At 38.1% G+C, this 20,733-nt stretch overlaps 1 protein-coding gene across 4 annotated transcripts in view; it reads left to right on the top strand.

The window, feature by feature from the left end:
- DCC (DCC netrin 1 receptor) overlaps nucleotides 1-10,553 on the top strand; it is a 1,147,297-nt gene extending 1,136,744 nt beyond the window's left edge. For all 4 annotated transcript variants that reach the window (XM_040478797.1, XM_040478799.1, XM_040478798.1 and 1 more), the window contains 2 exons: nucleotides 7,499-7,641; nucleotides 10,013-10,553. In XM_040478797.1, coding sequence (XP_040334731.1) covers nucleotides 7,499-7,641; nucleotides 10,013-10,102 — 233 coding nt within the window. In that variant the 3' untranslated portion in view covers nucleotides 10,103-10,553. The remainder of the gene's footprint in view (nucleotides 1-7,498; nucleotides 7,642-10,012) is intronic.
- Nucleotides 10,554-20,733: the final 10,180 nt, after the last annotated feature.

Below are 20,733 nucleotides of genomic sequence, written 5' to 3'. Positions count from 1 at the left end.
TTCTTTGCTTAAGGAATGCAGCCTTCAGAAAGTTCAAGGCCAAAGAATTAGGAGTCAGAGCACAGGCAGGTTTAAGAACTTGAGAAGTGACCATTAGCATATTAGTCCCACCTTCTCACCTTCCACAGAGAGGTAGCTCAATGAAAGCCACCTTACTTGTTATTCACAGTAGCCCCTCCTTTTCAACTTACGTGAGGGGGGGGGAGGGTTACAAAGGGGTAGAGAGGTGGGCAGAAGCACCTCATTAACACACCCTCGGTGTTTCCCTTATTTTTCAAGAGAGAGGAGAAGGTTAGAAGAGCACAAAGCTTCTGTCCCCAGAAGTGACTTTTAGGTATGTTTCTCACCTTTAAAATAGAATACACAAGGTAGACTAAATGCTTTAAGATTGATGCCAAAGCTTACATGCTTGAAATTCGATCACTCAGGAGGAATGCCTGAGGCTATTGTATCAAGATTAATACAGCCACTCACTTTTTGTTCAATATATTGTCAACATGAAAAGCTAGAGAATATTACACATTTCCTGTGTACATGTTTCTTATTTCTTCCAAAGCCTCAAAAGCTCTTTGCATGTGAGACGTGTGTATGACTGTACGATACGTCCATTTTCCCCCAAAGAACAAAGTAGTTATTTAATAGTAAATATATGTGAGAATGAAATTATGGTTCACATAGAAACTAGACCAAGACAGGCCATTTCATTTGTCAGGCATCACAGAATGGGTCAGAAACCAAGTGGAGATGTGAACCCAAGCCTCTTCAAAACTACCCATTTTATCTGTATTCTTAAGGGTGAGGAAGTGGAAAATGAGACAGAAAATGGGAAAAAGTAGGCAAAGATGTGAAAATTAATATTGAAATCAAAATCATGCTCCCCACTGGCCTCTGATTTGACTCATGGGACTCTGCTCACTCCATTCCTGCTGCAGCCTAATTTCACATTTCTCACCAAGAATCATTTGAGTTGGGAGAACCCTCTGCAGAAAGATGCTAGCAGGAGTTTGCACCTGGCAGTCATACATTATGTACCTAATGAGCAAATGAAATGTTTAATAACTGTACTGTGACAATAAAGCTTAAAACAGTAAATTCCTGCTGAGGCTGCTTATCTACACCTGATGCACACGGCTGGCCCATCTGAGATCTTCAGCTTCATTTGTATTTTATCCCCTTAGTGGGTCCTGCTGAGGAAAGTAACATTAAAACCAAAGCAGTGCTCACTTAATTAGTTGTATATCGTTGTAGGCCCATTTATTTAGCACATCAGCATCATGTGTTCTACCTAAGGGTCGCCTGAAACACTTCTTCAACATGCACCCTGGGTAGGGGGAAATCTATAGTGGTTTCAGATTGAGCATTTGTAAATTTAAATTTTTCAATTAATCATGGGTAATGTAAACTCACAGTAATTTAACATTGCCTGTTTTTAGTTGAATTGTCCATTGTTAACTTGAAATAAAACAGCGAAACAACCAGAATTGTTATGGTTTCTCATTAATAATTTTAAGAGAAAATAATAGAACATTTTCTTGTGGAAGGCACCAGTTCAACTCCTACATTATAGTAATTGAATTTTAAGGATATACTTGCCAGAGATTTCTTTGGATTCATTTTTTACCTTGGATTAACTGATGCTTCCTGAATCTTATGGAGAGCAAAGAAATCCAAATGTAAAGTTAAGTACAGGTAGAACAGCTGTGTTCTCCTTCCTTGTATACTTTTTAATTAATCGCTTAAAGATTAGATTGTTAGACCTTTATAGATAACAAAGAAATTGAGACCAAAAGAGTAGGCTGTGGAGTCACAGTCACAAAACTATACAATTGGGACTCCTAAGTCCCAAGTTAGGACTCAATTTCAATATTTATTTCTTTGAACACACATTCTGTTTTCGGAATTTATTGTATAGATCATACATATTTTACTCTCATGAGAAGAAAAAAAGTAAGTCATACAAGAAATCAGAAACCTTTTGTCATGAAGACCAGGTTGGTCTTCAGGATTGGGAACCTCTCATCTCTGAGGCCAGTCTGTAGGGAGACAATTCTTCAGAGCACCGGTGCCAGCCCTCTTATCACTTCTGCCCCCCCTCAGCTTTGTTCACATCCTCTCTGAAAGTGACATGGGTTTCCTTGTTCACATCTGAAAGCCATCCTTCATATTTGGGAATGATCACAGAGAATCTTGACTACCAGGTTAAGGTTATATTAGATTAGTAGCTGAGAGCCATAGAAAGAATTCTTTTAATTTTTGTCTTTCTTTTGGTTACTCTCTAGATCTACAAAAAGTAGGAAAAGCTATCAAAAATTCTGTCATTTCTCGGGGCGCATGGGTGGCTCAATCGGTTAAGTGGCCGACTTCGGCTCAGGTCATGATCTCGCGGTCCGTGGGTTCGAGCCCCACATCGGGCTCTGTGCTGACAGCTCAGAGCCTGGAGCCTGTTTCAGATTCTGTGTCTCCCTCTCTCTGACCCTCCCCTGTTCATGCTCTGTCTCTCCCTGTCTCAAAAATAAGTAAAACATTTAAAAAATTAAAAAAAAAATTCTGTCATTCTCAACATTGAAGAACAGAAGTTCAATACCCTAATGTCAATGGTTTCTCTAATTGCTTCTGTTTCCATGAGTTCTTTGGGAGAGTAGGATTGTGGTTCTCTTTTAGTGTGTCCAAATACCCCCGGGTACAGCAAAGGCAGCCTAGGGTGAAGAATGAGTACATAGAGAATAGGGGGGACCAGGGCTGCAAGAACAAAGCTGGCTTTTAAACTGGTTTCTGAGGGCAGTGTAGAAAAGGCCAAACCGCAATGGAGGAAGTGTGGAGACACCCCCCCCCCCCTCCGCCGTTACTGAAATCTAAGAAGCTTCAGTATGAAGGAATGGTCCCTCAACAACTGGAATTCCTCAGTAGGTAAGAAGCAGCAAGATGGCTCCCAGTGTCCTCTTCAGATTGGACTGAGCTCCCAGCCATCACTTTCTAATACAAATGCTAAATGATTACGCCGCTTTCTCACTTGAACACAGTTGATGCCATGAGACTGGTGATTTCATATAAAGATGTTTGTTTGGTTTGAATGGTGTAGAAAATGAATTCAGAATTTAACCATTGGAGTAAGCCACAAGGTAAAGGATTAAAGGCATGTCTCATGGCCCTGTGGAAGGATAAGGATGCACACTAGAAAATCCAGACAGGAACCTGTAACACATGGTGAACTACGAGTACGTAAGTAAGGGAAGAGGTTCAACTTGGTGAGCTTGTGAGGACCCAAGTTTCACCAGTGTCCAGGCTTAAAACAGCGGTGGTTCAGAGTAGAAAATGCTGAATCTATCCAAATGCAAATATAACATAGCAACAGAGCTAGTGCACATGTAAGAACATGAGCATCCGCTTTCAAATATAGCATGTTTTCATAGGAGTCTTTGTTTTACGGTATCTGCTCCCCTTTCCTAAGGGCAGTTTTGGGACCCAAGTTGTCTTTTTGGATACTGGAAAATCCCTCCTGAGAAATATCCCTTATACTCTTTTCTTAATTCCCATCCAGGAAAGGGAAAGAAAAATATTTAAGGCCATAAACTACATCAGACAAACCCTATTAACAATGAACTCTAAACAAGGGTTCAGATTCTTCACCTATACTGGAATTTCATGGAATTTAATTCAACCTTGATCTTTTGATCTCCAGGGACCTCAGTGTTCTGTTCAGCAAAATAAAGGGAAGGTCACTAGATAAACTCCAAGAGCCCTCAAGGGGCCAGCATTCTGAATTTCTTTGAATCTGTGAATATTACTTGAGAAAAGGCAGTCACTTGAGGTTTAAACACTCTGTGTGGTCTTTGAAGCTGAAACAATGTCTTTGGTTCCTTTTGTAAAATGCAGTGTCTTGTATATTGTTCAACACTCAGTAGGTTCTGAATGTATAACTGTTGCCTGGACACTAGAGAAAATCAATTATTATAATGATCTTTATAATAGGTCTGAATTATGGTACTCTTTAGGCATACTTGCATCATATTGTAATATAACTATTTTAGATGCAGTATAATACACTGTGGATCTCCCCAAGTGTTTAGGATCCAGGGCAGAAAATACACCATCAAAATATACTTTTATAGTGAGAACTATAATTTCCCCACATGCAAAACTACCAAAAAAAAAAAAAAGTACTCAAATAAATATTAGGGAATTCTATAGAACAATCTAACAAATTCTAAAATAATCTTTTTTCTTGTATCTTTCCTAGGATGAAACAGGCACAGCTTGTTTGAATTTCCTACACAATAAGCTATGCTTTTGTTACTGACTTTTTCTTGTGTCATTCTCTTTGCAGATATCTATGTTAAAGTGAATTGATTTCCAATATGCATTAACACACACTGCATATGTTTAAGAGTTGAAGTGTAAAATTTTCAGACATAGTTTAGTTTATTAAAAATTTTAAAGCTAAAAGTTAAAAATAAATAAGTAGATTTCATAATCAAGAAAACCTAAGTCAAAATTAGAGATAAAAATAAAAGGTAAATAAGGATATGTACAGAAATCCGTGTTAGTTTTTAAAGTGCACCTACTCTATTAAATATAGGGAAGGAAGAGGTGGCTCGTGGAATCTTCTAAGAGAAGCAGCTTTCTGTGGCAATAAAGCTAAACTCAGATTTAAGCAAAGCATGGTGAACATTCTAGAAGGGAAGATAAACATAATCCAGAAACTGTAACTCAAAGTAGGTGTTCAATAGCTACCTTCTCAAGGTTCACCAGCCCTCTATGAAAATTCCTCTTTAAACTTTGTGCTCTCACTTAATTATCTACAATATTAATGTCAACCACATATATTGGAGCATCTGGAGAGCCATTTTATAGCATCACTTTGCCAGGGGTTTTAGTTCCTGCCTTTGAGTTTACAACTAAGTTGGCTCCAAGAACACTGCATTTATAGTCATAGTCTAAAGAGAAAAATGAAAGAGGTAGATTTAATATACAAATATTTTGTTCATATCCAATGGAGACTAGCTGGCATTACATTCTGCAGAAGAAAGAAGGTTTGCCTCTTGTTCAACCAGAGGAAATTGGTAGTGAAAACTGAGCATATAAGACAAATCCAAAATGACTTTTGACATAGCGGTCAGTACCACATTTATATGGCTGTTTTGTTTTATCCAAACTACCTCATCCGTCATATTAAATAAATGATGTAACTTTAAATTGTGCTATTTTTATAGGACTTTGCTATTTGATTTTAAATGTGTTTTGGTTTATGGGGCGCCTGGGTGGCTCGGTCGGTTAAGCATCCGACTTCGGCTCAGGTCACGATCTCATGGTCCGTGGGTTCGAGCCCCACGTCGGGCTCTGTGCTGACCGCTCAGAGCCTGGAGCCTGTTTCAGATTCTGTGTCTCCTTCTCTCTCTGCCCCTCCCCTGTTCATGCTCTGTCTCTCTCTGTCTCAAAAGTAAATATTAAAAAAAAAAATTAAAAATAAAAAAAAATAAATGTGTTTTGGTTTAATAGCACAGTATAAGAACTACAAGTTTATAAAAGCTATGCCATGTGTTATGTTTATATATATTTAAATAGAATTGTAATAAAAGTAGTTTAAATTCATGCAGAGGTTTATTAGAATTTTGTTTGCCCCTTTATGTTAAAACTCAAGTCAACCATGAGAAACCATAATACAATAAATAGTTTCTACCCTCAAGTTAGTTATATTGGATGGGCTAGATCAACACATTAATGATAGAACCTTAATTTGTTCAGTGGAGTTAGTTATATCTTGGTACAAACCTTTCCTCTGCCTGCCCTTTTCTAAATGTGTGAGCTTGGGTAAGTTAATTTCTCTCCACTTTGGCATTCTCATATATGAACTGACAATAATGGCATTTGGTAGAATTGTTTTGAAAATTAAATATTAATAATAGGTTGCCCTCTTTGAACAAGTTATAGGCACCAACCACTTTAATTACCTCATCTTATTTAATCCTCACAAATTATCATTCCCCTTTTACAGAAGACTAAACAGGCAAGGAAAGTTAAGTCAGTTAACCAAGGGATTACGTGGCTAGTACACAGCTGAGCTTTCTAGGATCTGAATGTAGATTAGACTGATAAATCCCAAATTCTCCCCATTATGTTATTTTGCCTAAAATGACAAAGTACTTAGCATAGGTCTAGAGTTTAGTAGACATTCAGTTAATATTATATTCTCTCTTAAAGAAAATGATTCATACTCCTGTCTCTGTACTTCTTTTCATCTGAGCTACCAAAAACTTAAGATCACCCTCTAGTGATAAATCACTCCAACTGCAAACTTTTGATCCCTGAAGTTTAAGAGTGAAAGAAAACAAGTATGAAGGAATTCATGTCAAGCCATATAAAGATGAAGGGATGAGAAAAGGTTCTTTGTTACGATTTATCATGCTATTTTGCCTAGCATATACCCAACTGCTGGCCTATTAGACTGTTTGCATTACTTTTTCCCAATAAGCAAGCGTGCGCTATTTCTTTGATTGTAGAATAACCTCTGAGTTTTATTAACTAGGATTATGTGTACCAAAGTATGATCAAAACGAAAAATTTCCCCCCAGATTTTGCATTAGTACACTGTTAGGATCATTAGAACTCAAATGTCACTGATGATACAAGAGAACTTGGGCAAACTTCTTTCCATGGTTTAATTCAATACCTTCTATGCTGAGGTTTTGGTTACAAAGCTAAGAATGACAAAGTCCTTAGGCATGTGAGGTATACTAGCTGATTCAGTAAGCCTTCATAAAACTTTTATTTTAGGCTCTAAGGACAAATTATATGACTGCTATAAGCTAAGCAGGATTTATAAGGCAAATTTCAGATCCCCCAAGAAAAGATAGCCATTGTTTATAACAGAAATGTCATCTAGTAGAAACTCAGCAGTTCCCACAAATGATTTTCATGAACATTAGAATTTCTTTTATTGAGAGAAGCTATACTGGTAAGGACAGAATAACTTTTTTCCCCCCAAAAGAGAATTAATAATGAGATTCTATCAGTTTAGCCATGAATGATTTTGTTTTACTATAACATCTAATACTCTTTGGAGACCAGGAGTGACCATGCCTTTTAATTGCACAAATATCCCTCGGTACTGTTCAACAATTTAGGCTTCATTTAGGCAGGCTAACACAGGGCTTTCTGGCCCAAAGCTGAGACCGGCACCAAATGACTTCCACTGACACTTTGTAGGGTGTGATGAACAGTCTGGAATGCCCAGGCAACCTTTTCACAGCATGATTTGGAATCCACTTGAAATTACATATGACTGGTGAAGATTCATCTGAAGAGACCTAATCAGAATTTGTCTTCCATTCAATAGAAATAAAATGAGCCCATTTATTGTGTCATAATCCATCTCTATACTACAGAATGAACAATAACCTAGAATCAATGCCAACCCACTGGAATTGGCTTACACACTTGAGAGATTTTTCCCCAGAATGTTTTATACATTACTTTCATCACTCTTTGTTTTCTATTTCAGGGCCTGCTCTTCCCAAGACTCATGTTAAAACAGCCTCTCTTGGGTTGGCTGGTAAGGCAAGATCTCCTTTGCTCCCTGTATCTGTGCCAACAGCTCCTGAAGTATCTGAGGAAAGCCACAAAGCAACAGAGGATCCAGCCAATGTAAGGCCATCCTTGAAATTTATGCTGCATCAGGTGAAGCAGTGACTACTGCTGTACTCAAAAAGCAATCTTAAAAACACAAGCAGATGACTACAGAATGTGTGACTTTATTTAGTTATTTGAGAGGAAAAGTTTGTAGCTAGAGGAAAAAGCTGAAAAGTGATCACATTAGAAAACTCAGAAAGAAAATGAGTGGAGACCAAAAATCTAAATTTTGAGAGAGCAAAATTGTTCTCCCCAAATGCATTGTAAGGGAGATTTGAAAAGATGCTACCTAAAAGCAGAAATTTAGAAAACTCTGGAGTGTTTCTGAATATAATTCAAGGGAAAGCATTTGAAAGGAGAGCAAAAAACTGACCTATGTGCCTTGAAAAATCACAGTGAAAGGGGGAAAAAAGATGAAATAACAGGTTAGAATCATCTCATTAGAATGTACAATTTTTTTTCTTAACTTTATTGTTTCCGGTACTGCAAACAATAAGATATTTTAACTACTTGGAAATTACTGAATATGTGTATGTGTGTGAATGTTTGGCACAAGTATTGTTATATGATTAACATACCTTTTTGTATGCTTTAAAAAGATTCAAATTTATAGGAATCCATTGCACGACTTTTCAGGATTTGGCTGTTTAGTACGATATTTGTTTAGTCTCAGGGTTGGTTGGCCATATCTCAAGTCAGATCAGATTCCTAAATTTATGTAATATAGCTCATCTTGTAATGTCAGATGAACCAATATGCATTTAAGTTTGATTCTAAGGAGTGATAGCCAAAGGTATAATATTAAAAGCAGTAAAATTACTAATCTAGATCAGCACTGTCCTATAGACATATAATATGAACTACATGTGTAATTTTAAATTTCCTAGAAGCCACATTAAAAGATGTAAAAATAAATGAGATTAATTTTAACAATATCTTTCATTTGACCCAATATTTCCAAAATGTTACCATTGTGTAATAAATATTAAAAAGATGTTAAAAAGATATTTTACATTTTTTGTACTAAGTGTTCAGAATCTGGTGTGTATTTTATACGTATAACACATTCCAAATCAGACTAGTCACATTTCAAAAATCCAATAGCTGCATGTGGCTAGTGATTGCTGTGCTACACAATGATACCTAGATAATTCAAGAAAAACAACCAACAAACATGTTAGGAAATGAGTTATCAACTAATCACCTCCCTTCAACCTCACTCTTCATATGTAGACCAGTCTTTTGAGCCAAATTGTCCACTTTTCAATTCCCATTCAGCTCTGGAGATTATATGGTATATGACCAAATCATTCACTGACATGCTGAGATTTCTGCAAGACATACCATTTTCAACTAGTTTAATACCATGCGTTTTCAGCTGTTTCCTCGGTGCTAGAGTGAGTGAGGACCTACCCCCCATATAAGCTCCACCAGTGTTCTCTTGGGATCAACAGTATTTATTTGGCAGGATTAGATACACATTCTGACCAGGTAGTGAGTAATGCTTTCTGTCCTATACAGAACTAGAAATCATGACTCAGGCCTCATTAGCCCAATAACTGAATCAAATGAATGGCCAAGAATGATCAAGTAGGGCAGATCTGCATTAGTCAAAATAAAGGGTATGTTGAGACAAGAAAGAAAAAAGCTGTTATAGAGAATATGTTCATTAAGACTTCTGCAGGTTGACCTCTTCATTTTACCCACCAATCATATTGGTGGCTATAAGATTGCCTTTACTACTGTGCTGTGCACATAGCCAACTCTGGTTTGGGGCGAGAATTTTGTTTCCACCCACAAAACAAACCCATAATCTTCAGACCTTTCACTGATCAAGGCAAAGCCCATCAAACTCCCACACAAAAATGTACCTATGTTGTGTTATGAAGAAAAGAAACATGGTGATATACATTGTGTTCATATCCTGCTGGATGAGATGGGAAGGAGAAAGGAGAACATATGGAATATGAACCATGTCCTGGCCACTGTGATAGTCACTAAACATGCTACAAGATACTTAGCCTATGAAATAGAAATCATCATTTTGTTGCTGAGAAGAACTGTATATCCAAGAGGCTCACTAACTTAACTGAGACCACACAGACAGTGTGAAATGAGATTTTTTTTTCTTTTCACTCTAAAGCTTTTTCCTCAACACAGGGATGAAGTTAGTGAAACAGTATGCAATCATTACTCTCCTTACCTCCTCTCTTATTGACATCTTCATTCAATGCTTCTATTCTGAGCACAGCCTCTCGCTATGGCTATGAGCCACTGTGTCATGCTTGAGAATACAGAGTAAACCAACTAGACATGGCCACTGCCTTCAGAAAGGGAATGTATTGATGTTCACCTGTCCTAACTTTTGTTTTCATTCTTTCTGTAGGTGTATGAACAGGATGATTTGAGTGAACAAATGGCAAGTTTGGAAGGGCTAATGAAGCAACTTAATGCCATCACAGGCTCGGCCTTTTAACACGTATTACCCAATTGATGAGGTGTATTTTCCGGGAACTTTGCAGCATACCAATAACCCATAAACAGCACACCTGTGTCCAAGAACTCTTAACCAGTGTACAGGTCAACAATCAGGACCACTCACGGAGGATCCTGAAGCGGTTCAGAAGGAATAAGTGTCCCTTCTTTCATAGGCATCAGGAATTTCACAATGATTACTATGGGGTCCCTAAACAAAAGTAAATAAACGTCTTCACTGCAATGTCAAAGCTGAAGCTGCTAGACTAGTCCTGGGTCTTTGCCACTGCAGTGACCACACCGTCATAACTAATGCTTATGTTTTCCTTCATCGAGGCCTGTCATTTCCTTTTCCTGTAGGTCTAGTCTCACAAAATGCAAGTGCATTATTGAAGCCTGTCCCATCCCGTGGCAAATCAGTGCAAGCTCATTATTTCGTTTTCAACTTCAAAGTACAAAGCGCCCACGGAAATTCTCTCACTACATAGCACCAAAGGATTGGATGTTTTCTTGGCAGCACAAAAAGTAAATAAGTCAACAAAAGGCAGCGAAGGCTTATGTTTTGTAACTCAGACATTCATCTTGCACCAGTGGTGGGTATTAGCAAGCGGCTATAAAATTCACCCATTTTTGCAAGTATTTGTCAATCTGCCCTTGGTTAATATTTGTGTCTGAAGAGCGGGAATATAAAAATCTGCAACTAGTGGTGTCTTGCCGGTAGGAGTCTGTTTCCTGAAAGAGGATACAATATGCAATCTTGTCAGACACACGGTAATTATGTGCTTAAGCTTGTAATAGGACACTTTTCAATTTGGGTGGCTTTTGTGCCATATCACACTGTGATGACATTTCAAAGCTTCACCAAGGCCATCTTCCTCAGAAGTCTGGACGGAAGTGTTTCCCCCCCCTCCGTCCTGTCCCTTCCTGAGTTCTCCATGGCTGCCAGCCTTGGATGAGGTGGCCAGCTCCCACACACTGCTTGGCCTCCTGACCAACATCCCTGTCACCCTCTGTGGAAATGGCAGACTCCCTGAGAACAGGCCCTGAGGAAGGGAAGTGAAATGGAAGGCAGTTGCACACAGTACCTGCCTTTGAGTGATGTCACTTTCCACGACAGGCTCCTCACTGACTCAGAGGGGGCAGTTTTGGTCAGTGGCCACCACCAAGCCCTATTGTCAAGGGAACCTACACTCTGCCTGAGATGCAGAGAGGAAGGTGCCTCTTGATGCTTCTGACACATTATAAATCCAGTGGATGCTTTTCAGAGCTGCATCTTCATTGTGAACTAGAATTTTCAATTCCTGTCGCCATGTTTATCTACAGCTTGGAACTAGGTGAAATTAAGAACACTTTGCGTGCACCCTTTTCATTTCTAAATTTTCAGCTGCATTTGGAGTTAATCCCTGTTTATGCAGCTGAATCGCCAAAAGGGAGCTAATTTGCATATTTATCAGTTAGGCGACTTGAAAACCCAATAAGAGAGTTTCAGCTGAATTATTCCTTTCAGCTCTGTCTTTGATTTCAAGCTTGAGTAGGTCATAATTTTAAAAGAGCATGGAAGGGATAGGATCTTTACAACCTAATAGCTCCTTTTATTAGGTGGGTAATTATATATGAATCCCTGAATAAAATATTTTGAGCAAAATGGCACTGTAACAGAAGTAATAATTCAGATTATTTTTTTACAGTTTTATGTCGGGAAGGAAATCTGATGTCAAAGAGAGGGCTTGTTCAAATGGTTCATTAGAAAGTCCGGTCCATTTGTGAAATTGTTCCTTCAACAAGAGTGCTTCTTCAATATACTAAGATTTTCTTGAAGTTCTTCTGAAGAGCTATGTGACGTTATTCTATAGGGCAGATTATTCTTGTTCAAAATCTGGGCACTTAGGTAGACAACCTTCCGCTGACCGGGAACAAGGCATTTCCTAACACAATCCCGAATATTGCAGAAATAACTCATTACTTCAGAAAATGTTCAATAGGCTAGCTTTACCACTCGAGGTCCTAGAATGCCCCCCTTTCTAATACTCATAAACAAGGAACATTCTCTGAAAGCATTCTCTACCCAAAGAATGACATCCTGAGTGCTCTGTTTGAAACTGGCTACAAGTCTCAAATTTCAGAGTCACATCTTCAATCTATAGACTGTATCTGGACAATCAAGAGAACTAGAATTTCACAAAATTCTAGTTGACTCTAGTCAAAGTCACTGACCTTAATAAATAAAAATTGGTAAAACTACACGAACATATGCATTATCTGTTTTCGGTGAGAGGTATATTTCTGGTGCATGCTCTTAAAACTTTCTTCATTAAAGAAATACAATGGTTTGTTTTAGTAATTTGTAATGCTAATAAGGCTTTGATTCATGCCTTGAAGATATAGTAGAATCCATTTAAATCCTCTCAAGAGACTCTCGTGCCCTTTACCCAATGGTTTTAGTGCGCAGTGACTTCACCACAGCTTTTGTAAAACTCTGCTCCCCACTATCTCAAAGAGTTCACATATGTATACAACTGCCTGCTCAAGTTTTCAGGTCATTTTTTAATTTCCCAGTCTTCTGATCTCTTGACAAGAAGCAATGTGTGAACACTGCAAGATAGCCTCTATTTTGTTCCTACTTCGAGCCTAGTTCATAACATCCAGGGCTCTTTAAGCTCATAAATCTCTCTGACTCCCATAGGGTGATGTTTGACAGCCAACCAGCAGCTCTGCCACCAGGGCTCATTTCTCCCTGAAAAAGAAGAAAATAAAACTTGGCAGGGCCTGCTCAGTCCTCCTCTACACTGCACTGAACTGTCAGGCCAGAGCCTCCTCTTGAAAAAGTTTGGTACGTTTCTTTTGTATTTCATACCGATAAGAAAGCCCTTTTTCTTTCCTCTAGAAATTTCTGCACTTGTTAAACGCACAAAAATGCAGATAGCTCAAAATGCATAAAGTGTATTTGGAGGATGCTGTAGCCAAAAGTTAAATGTTTCTTAGTGATTTGCATTCAATAAAAAAAACACTCATAGCTACCTCTTTGTAGAATAGGGCTATAAGCTTCTAGAATATTTAAATAATGGAACTTTACATTTGGGTGTTATAAAATGCACACTCAATTGAATAATCTGGGGGGAAAAAAAAGAGAGAGGGAGAGAGAAAAAACAGATCAAGCCAGGGATATAAGAGGTGAATTTATTAAAACTTCGTATGAGAGATTGGATATAACATTATTCTCTTCAAAATAAGGAGTGGTCAAAACGACATGTATGTTTGGTCCTCTGCCTTGGTAGGAGCTACAAAAGGAGAGATACCCTGCATTAGTGTGTTGCTCCAAACAATATTTGGAAACTTTAAAGTTTGGCACTCACCGGCTTTTCCAATAAAGCATTTCTAAGTAGGTTTTTCTGGAAACCTTCATAGTCTGTATTGGAAGATGATTACTCATTCTTATCCACCCTTCTGATACATCTGTCTTTTGATTTTGTTTAGAGAAATAACTAAAATCTCCTCCAAATTTAATAGAGGGTTTCATATATGGCAGCTGAACTATAACTCCAACAAAAAAAAAGTCACCTCTAAAGAAATCACCGTGCCATTTCAGATGAAATTGGATCCCAGACTCAAACTTGTGGTTTTAGAACTTCCATTTCTAGTCCATGAGACAGAGACAAATAGAAAAAATTCCCTAGTTTTAGTTATGCTTACAGAAAACAAAATCATCTGAACCCTAAAATAGATGTGGCACAAGGTTGTTTTCCTTCCCTCAATCAACTAGTTTACTTCATGCAATTGCACACTGTCCGAAGGCCAGAGGCTAGTATCCTAGCCCGTTCATAACCATGTATACAACACAGATCCCATAACGTTCTAGAGCTGCAGAAGCAGGCATATACTCACGTCTACCATCTCTCTCTCTTTTAAAAATTTCTTTCAGAGCAACATTTTACTCATAATGTCTATTTCTCTCATGAATTTCAGAAATCACTTAAATCTTGCAGAGAAAAGCTTTTTGCTTGATTCCAATGTTTTAAATTACTGTAGATACTTAGAAAATCATAGACATTTTGTGTGATATTCCATTCCAATGAAAAAAGACACATTCCCATGTTTCAGTGTCCTTTGCTATCCAAATACCTACTTCCAAAAGGTAATGATGAAAATAAATGCCTGAGTATTTCCTGGTCAGTGAGGTTATATAGGAGACCAAATACCACGCCCACATCCACAAATACATCTTACTCCTGCGCTCTGCATTGCCACTGTTGGGTAACGTTCACTTGGCGACTTCTGGCTGCACTCTGAAGGATTTCTTCTCCTGCTCTCAGTAGAGAGCCTTTGTACATTGCCATCCTATAATTTTTTGTTGGTTGGAGAGCAACAGCAAAACTCTGCAAGATGTCACGAATGCATGGGCCAAGGGATCTCACTGTGTGCTGAAAGCGTATTTTCAGATGCAAGAAAGGAATGTTGGAGAGGAGGAGAAATGCTGTTTTTTATTATTGTAGGGTAAACCTGACAATTCTGAACTTTGTGAATTGTCAGCTTGTTTGGGGGATGGGTGGGTGGGTCTGGGGTGTACTTTTTATAAGTAATATTTAATTTATTATTTAGAGTGGCTTCTTTTTGGATAATTTATGATAAAAAGGGAGATCTGGTTGGGAATCTAGATACGGCTATTAAAGCTGCAGTGTTCCATATCTCAGAGGGACCACTTTGGAAATGAACTGTCCATTGCTGAGTATGAGGATAAGTCCAGGCAAAGCCTCCACTGAAGCTTCATTGTTACCACCTTCTCCCTTTCCAGGGTCATTCAAACAAGATAACACCAAATCTAAAATATTCTGACAGCATTTTGCAGATCAGTGCTACTCATTCTCTCAAAGGGCTTTGCAATTCAAATTGTTAGTGTGCTAGTGGTAGGTTTATTTGGTAGAAATGGGTATACTACAGCTTTAACTAGCCTTAGTGGACAAAGAAATTTTTTGTTGCTACAAAACACCTTTAAACAAACAAAGGTATTTTGAGCCTACAAAGAGTTTCTTTAAATTGTCAAGACTCTAGCATTGTTAACCAAATTAGACTAGTGATTGCAATATTTAAGTGTAAATCTTGTTCTATGAGAAAGGATACTTGCTTACAGTTTAAAACAATGACTGTTTCTACACTCGATCTTGTATACTACCACACGAGGAAAAAGGGGGTTTTGTAATCACTGTAGAACAGTCTCATATTCATTTTTTATAGAAATGTTATTCCAATGGTGCATTTTTTGTTTAATAAATAAAGTTTTGATACAAAGTTCTTTCTTCAAGTTATTTATGTATTATATATATATATATATGTATATATATAATTATTTTAGAGAGAGAGCATGTGAGCAGGGGAGTTGGGCAGAGGGGGAGGGGGAGGGAGGGAGAATCGTAGGCAGGCTCCTTGCTCCACACACAGGGCTCAATTCCACAACCCTGGGATCACAACCTGAGCCAAAATCAAGAGTCTGATGCTCAACCAACTGAGTGAGACACCCAGGCGCCCCAAGCTATTTATATTAAATGGCTGGCACTAAATGCACCCAACTCTAATCCCTGCCTGCCTATTATAGTCAGGATACATACTGCCTTATTCTGACCTCTGTGGCAGAGGCTGGAGTGCTCTGCCATATCCCTTCGGAACATGGAACACCATGTTCATGCGCATGCCCAGTGTGGCTTCAATCCCAACAGCAAATACCCATGTCTTTTTGTTGGAGGGCTGCCCCCAGCGGCCAGAACTCACTTTGCCTGTATGCAAAGGAGAACTGGAAATCCCTGACCACGCCTCACCAATAGCTGGTCAATAATTTGGCCTGTTTTCCCCAACTGGAACAATGTTGAGGTGTATTCCAAGTCACCTCAAGAGTTCCCCTACGGGACCTAGCCAAAGTGACTCTGAGGAGTGACAGTGCTCCAAAATATTGTACCCTAGACATAGTACCTTATTTGGCTTGTGTCCTTTCTCTTTCCTTCCTTCCCCATTCTCCTAATGGTCTCTCCTGGGAGCACTTCTTAATCACTTTTACACAGATTCTCATGTCAGGGTCTGTTTTGGGGGAATGTACCCCGAGGCAAGTCCCCTCTATTTTTATTTCCATTTCAGCACACCAATACCAAATAAATGTAATGCTCTCTCCATCCTCCAGATATTTCATTCTTATCAATAGTAGAACATGGGGATGTATATGCATTGAACAATATATTGCTGTGAGTATTGAAAGATTAAGTTGGGCATGTAATCTCTTCTCTAAGAGAAAGTCATGTGCTAATAAAAGTGTTATTAACCCTTTGGGGCAAGTAGAGAACCACCTAGTAAATTCTTTCTTGAAGGCAATGCATCACAGGTGACAAGATAAGTTGGGCTTTAAAGATCACCTAGATCTCCCTGTCTTCCCCAACTCATACTCATTCCATCTAGAGAAAAGAAATCAAGAACCTGGAGAAATTGGAATCCTTGTGCCTGATCAGTAGGAATGTAAACTAATGCAGCCACTGTGGAAAACAGCATGATGGTTCCTCAAAAAATTAAACACAGATTACCATATGATCCAGCAAATTGACTCTGAGCATATACCCAAAAGAATGGAAAGCAGAGACTTGGACAGATATTTGGATGCCTATGTTCACAGCATTATTCACAATAGCCAAAAGATGAAAGCAATCCACGGATGCATCAACAGATGAATAAATAAACAAAATGTGGTGTATGTATACAGTGGAATATTATTCAACCTTAAAAACGAGGGACATTCTGACACATGCTGCAACATGGAAGAAACTTGGAGACATGCTAAGTAAAATAAGTCTGTCACTAAAGAGCAAATAGTATATAATTCCATTTATATGAGGTACCTAGAAGAGTCAAATTCATGGCGACAGAGAGTAGAATGGTGGGTGCCAGTAGCTAGGAAAATACAGCAATGGAGAATAATTGTTTAATTGGTATAGAGATTCAGTTTTGGAAGATGAAAGGGGTTCTGGGGATAGATAGTGATGATGGCTGCACAACATGAATATACTTAATGCTACTGAACTTAAAAATGATTTAAAAAGAAATTTTTGTGTTATGTATATTTTAGCACAATTTTTAAAAGTCTCCAAATAAGGATATTCCAGAGCCATCTTCTATAAATGCTAATATTTATTCTATAATTTATGAAATGTAACTATGTTAACACCAAAATGTTAAAGGAGATTGATATGCAAGAAATAGAAACAACATATTTACCACAGTCTATTTTATTTCACACATTTTGCACTACCATATTCAACTGATGTAACCATATCTTAACAAAAGAATGTTGTGCTACCAGAAAAGGCTGTCACAGATGATTACTTCCACGGAAAACTGCTTATTTGAAGAAAATAGGTTGCTGGTGTCTGACCTAGAGAGGAGAAGACTAAAAAATTAACTACTCTCTCCACTGCAAATATTGTTATGGAAGAGATTTTGGACTGCTCGAAGAATGAGATAGTTGCTATCTTAAATACCCTATGATGCTAGAATTGGGTAGATAGAAAATTGTATTAATATGCATGCAGGTGAGTTTAATAGGTCTGATGGAAAGTGGAAAGTCAGAGTGGTCTACCCAGAGCCGAAATCCAGAAAGGTGGACATCGCCTCTCTTTCATGGAAATTTTCTTCAATTCGTTGATCACTCATCAGTTCATTTAGATTTATGTGTTTTAAAGGTGTACGTAAAATTATTAAAAATACATCTTGATCTCCAGCCCATCATTCCACTTCCTCATTTCTTTCATGCATCACTCTTTTCCTAAACATTGTTTGCAGCCTCTCATTTGCATTCACATACCACCTCTATGCTTGTAAAGCTAAATCTGTCTTTCCTCCACTAACGGTTTTAATTCTGCAATTGCACTTGTAATTTCCTTGTGACTTTTTCTTTTCTTACCCATCTCCTTTATTGCATTATGTTGTCTTTTTATCCCATCCCATTCTCTCTTTATTATATTCCAATTCTGTTTCATAGAGTCGATATGTCTTTATACACTTGGAAAATGCCAGTTTTCTTTGAAACTCCTTCTGCTTTTGTAAAAGAATTATCTTGTAAGCCTGTTATGTCTCATTACTTCACCTAGTCTTTTTTTTAATGTATTTTTTTCTTTTTTTAATGTTTATTTATTTTGAGAGAGAGAGAGGGAGGGAAAGAGAGAGAGAGCACACATGGGCATGAGTGGCGGAGGGGCAGAGAGAGAGAGAGAGAGAGAATCCCAAGCAGGCTTTGTGCTGTCAGTGTAGAGCCTGATGCAGGGCTCAAACTCACAAACCAAGAGACCAAGACCTGAACCAAAGTCAAGAGTAGGACGCTTAACCGACTCATCGACCCAGGCACCCACTTTAGCCTATTCTTATTTTTATTTTAGAGTTAAGTGTCTTTAATATATGTATTTCCTCTGAAATGAAGGAAAATTCATCCAGGTCACTGTGTGTCAACCTCTGTCCATGTGAATTGCTCACGGCCCCATTTTATGACCCCTTGTGTTCTGTGAGACTGCTTCCTGAAGCACACATGGCCAACTGGTTGTTCTCCACAGATCCCAGCAAGGCTCCACTATCTCATTGGCTTTCATCTAGTATAAATCTGCTGGATTGATGCAGTGTCTTCCTTTTCATCTCTCTGGCTCTTAGATTGCCAACCAGAACACATGAAAATCAGCAAAACTCAAGAAGAAACATGCCCCATCTCCTATCTCTACTTCTACATCTACTTAGAATGCTGTAGAGAGGAGAGATGTACCCAAGTTCATTCGTTCCTCTCTTATCCTTTCTGCCCAGTCCTGCTCTGACAGTTTGTACTAAACAAATGAATGTAGTGGAGAGAGAGAGCCGAGGGAGGAATACATAACTGCTGTGTGCGTGATGCTTTTTTGAGGCAGCCAGAGTGATACTGGCCTGGATTTCTGGTGGGTATAAACTTTTCACTTGTGTACTGAAGATCCTTTGCATGAGATCACGGGCAACATGGTGAGGATGGGCCTTCAATTATGCTTTCTTAATGATTTATTGACCTTACAGTTGGTGGGAAAAAAAAACTTTCTGGATTCTGTCGTCTTCCTCTTCTCTTTCTTCAAATATCTGTTTTCTGAATCCCTAGATATAATAATGGGAAAGTGGGATGGACTGCTAGGAGCAACTTTCCAGATGCCATTTAATTGTTGAACCCTAGATATTTTTTTTAAAGCACTGAAGATTTATCCTACTTTCGATTTGCACCAGTTTAAGCTTAAGCTATATTTTGTTTACCAATTTCTTATTTCTGTGTTGCTACATTATTTTCTCTTTCATCTGCAACTAAGCTCTCTCCTTCACCTTAACTTTAGAAACTCATAATTTGATACAATAAATACTAAGGCAATTATTCCTGAGATAATCCAAATGTTCTCATTAGCAGCTCAAAAGATTTCTTGAAATAAATAAGAGAAGTAATTTTTCCCAGATTTCTTTCACGTTTTAATTAACATTCTTTATAAATTAATTTCCCTGTCTTTGCTAATATCTATTCTGACTCTTTATGTAAGTTTGACAAAATACCCTTTAGTAGAACAATTTTTCACCTTCTTAATGTTTCTTAAGGATTTAATTCTTTTTTTTTTTTAATTTTTTTCTTCCAACGTTTATTTATTTTTGGGACAGAGAGAGACAGAGCATGAACGGGGGAGGGGCAGAGAGAGAGGGAGACACAGAATCGGAAACAGGCTCCAGGCTCTGAGCCATCAGCCCAGAGCCCGACCCGGGGCTCGAACTCACGGACCGCGAGATCGCGACCTGGCTGAAGTCGGATGCTTAACCGACTGCGCCACCCAGGCGCCCCTTAAGGATTTAATTCTTAAACTACTCTTTGAATCTGTGGTGGATTCCCTCTGCTACTTTTCTTTTTATTCAACTAAAATCTGTCCTTTGATGTGGAACTCTTTTAGTAATGGTAGCATTTTAATTTTGTAGATGGGAGTCCTTATTTGTCATGGATTATTCCCATTGCTTCCCTAAGTCTGATGTTTTGAAAAATCAGCACATTTACTTCATAGGGATATTGTAGATATTAAATTTAAATTAGACAATGTAAATAAACCTCTTAGTATAATTTCTAGTACTTGGCAAAAGCCTAACGAATGCTACTTCTGTTCCGTTTCTGCACTCAATCTTTCCCCTTAACATTTATGAATATTTTCATGTTTTAAAAAGTATAGATGGAAATTTAGCAAATTTGTGGTTTGGGAGTGATTCTAACTTTATACGTATTATTTGTAACATGCATGCAGATGTAGAAAGAAGTTTTCAAAAGCATGGTACTATTGTAAAATATTTTTTTTTCCTTAACGTATACATCCAGTATTTATTTAGTGCCTTTATTCACATGAAAGACAAAGTACTAAGGGAACCAATGAACCAAAGGATAAAGCCATACATTTTATATATTTAGACACTAACAGATAAGTGTGTGTGTATACATGTATATTTATTTATGTGAGGATAGTTTGGATGAGACAGGTAGCTTTACACAGGTAAAGACAAAATTCCACTAGACTACAGAGCATCAAACTAAGGTTGATGGAAGCCTCATAGGAAAGGTGGTATGTGAGAAGAGCTTTATTT

The sequence above is a fragment of the Herpailurus yagouaroundi genome, unplaced genomic scaffold, assembly GCF_014898765.1.
Source record: "Herpailurus yagouaroundi ecotype Mexico unplaced genomic scaffold, PumYag 142, whole genome shotgun sequence".
Classification (NCBI taxonomy): Eukaryota; Metazoa; Chordata; class Mammalia; order Carnivora; family Felidae; genus Herpailurus; species Herpailurus yagouaroundi.
Note: the sequence above shows the minus strand (reverse complement) of the source record. Positions and strands in the feature narration are given on the sequence as shown.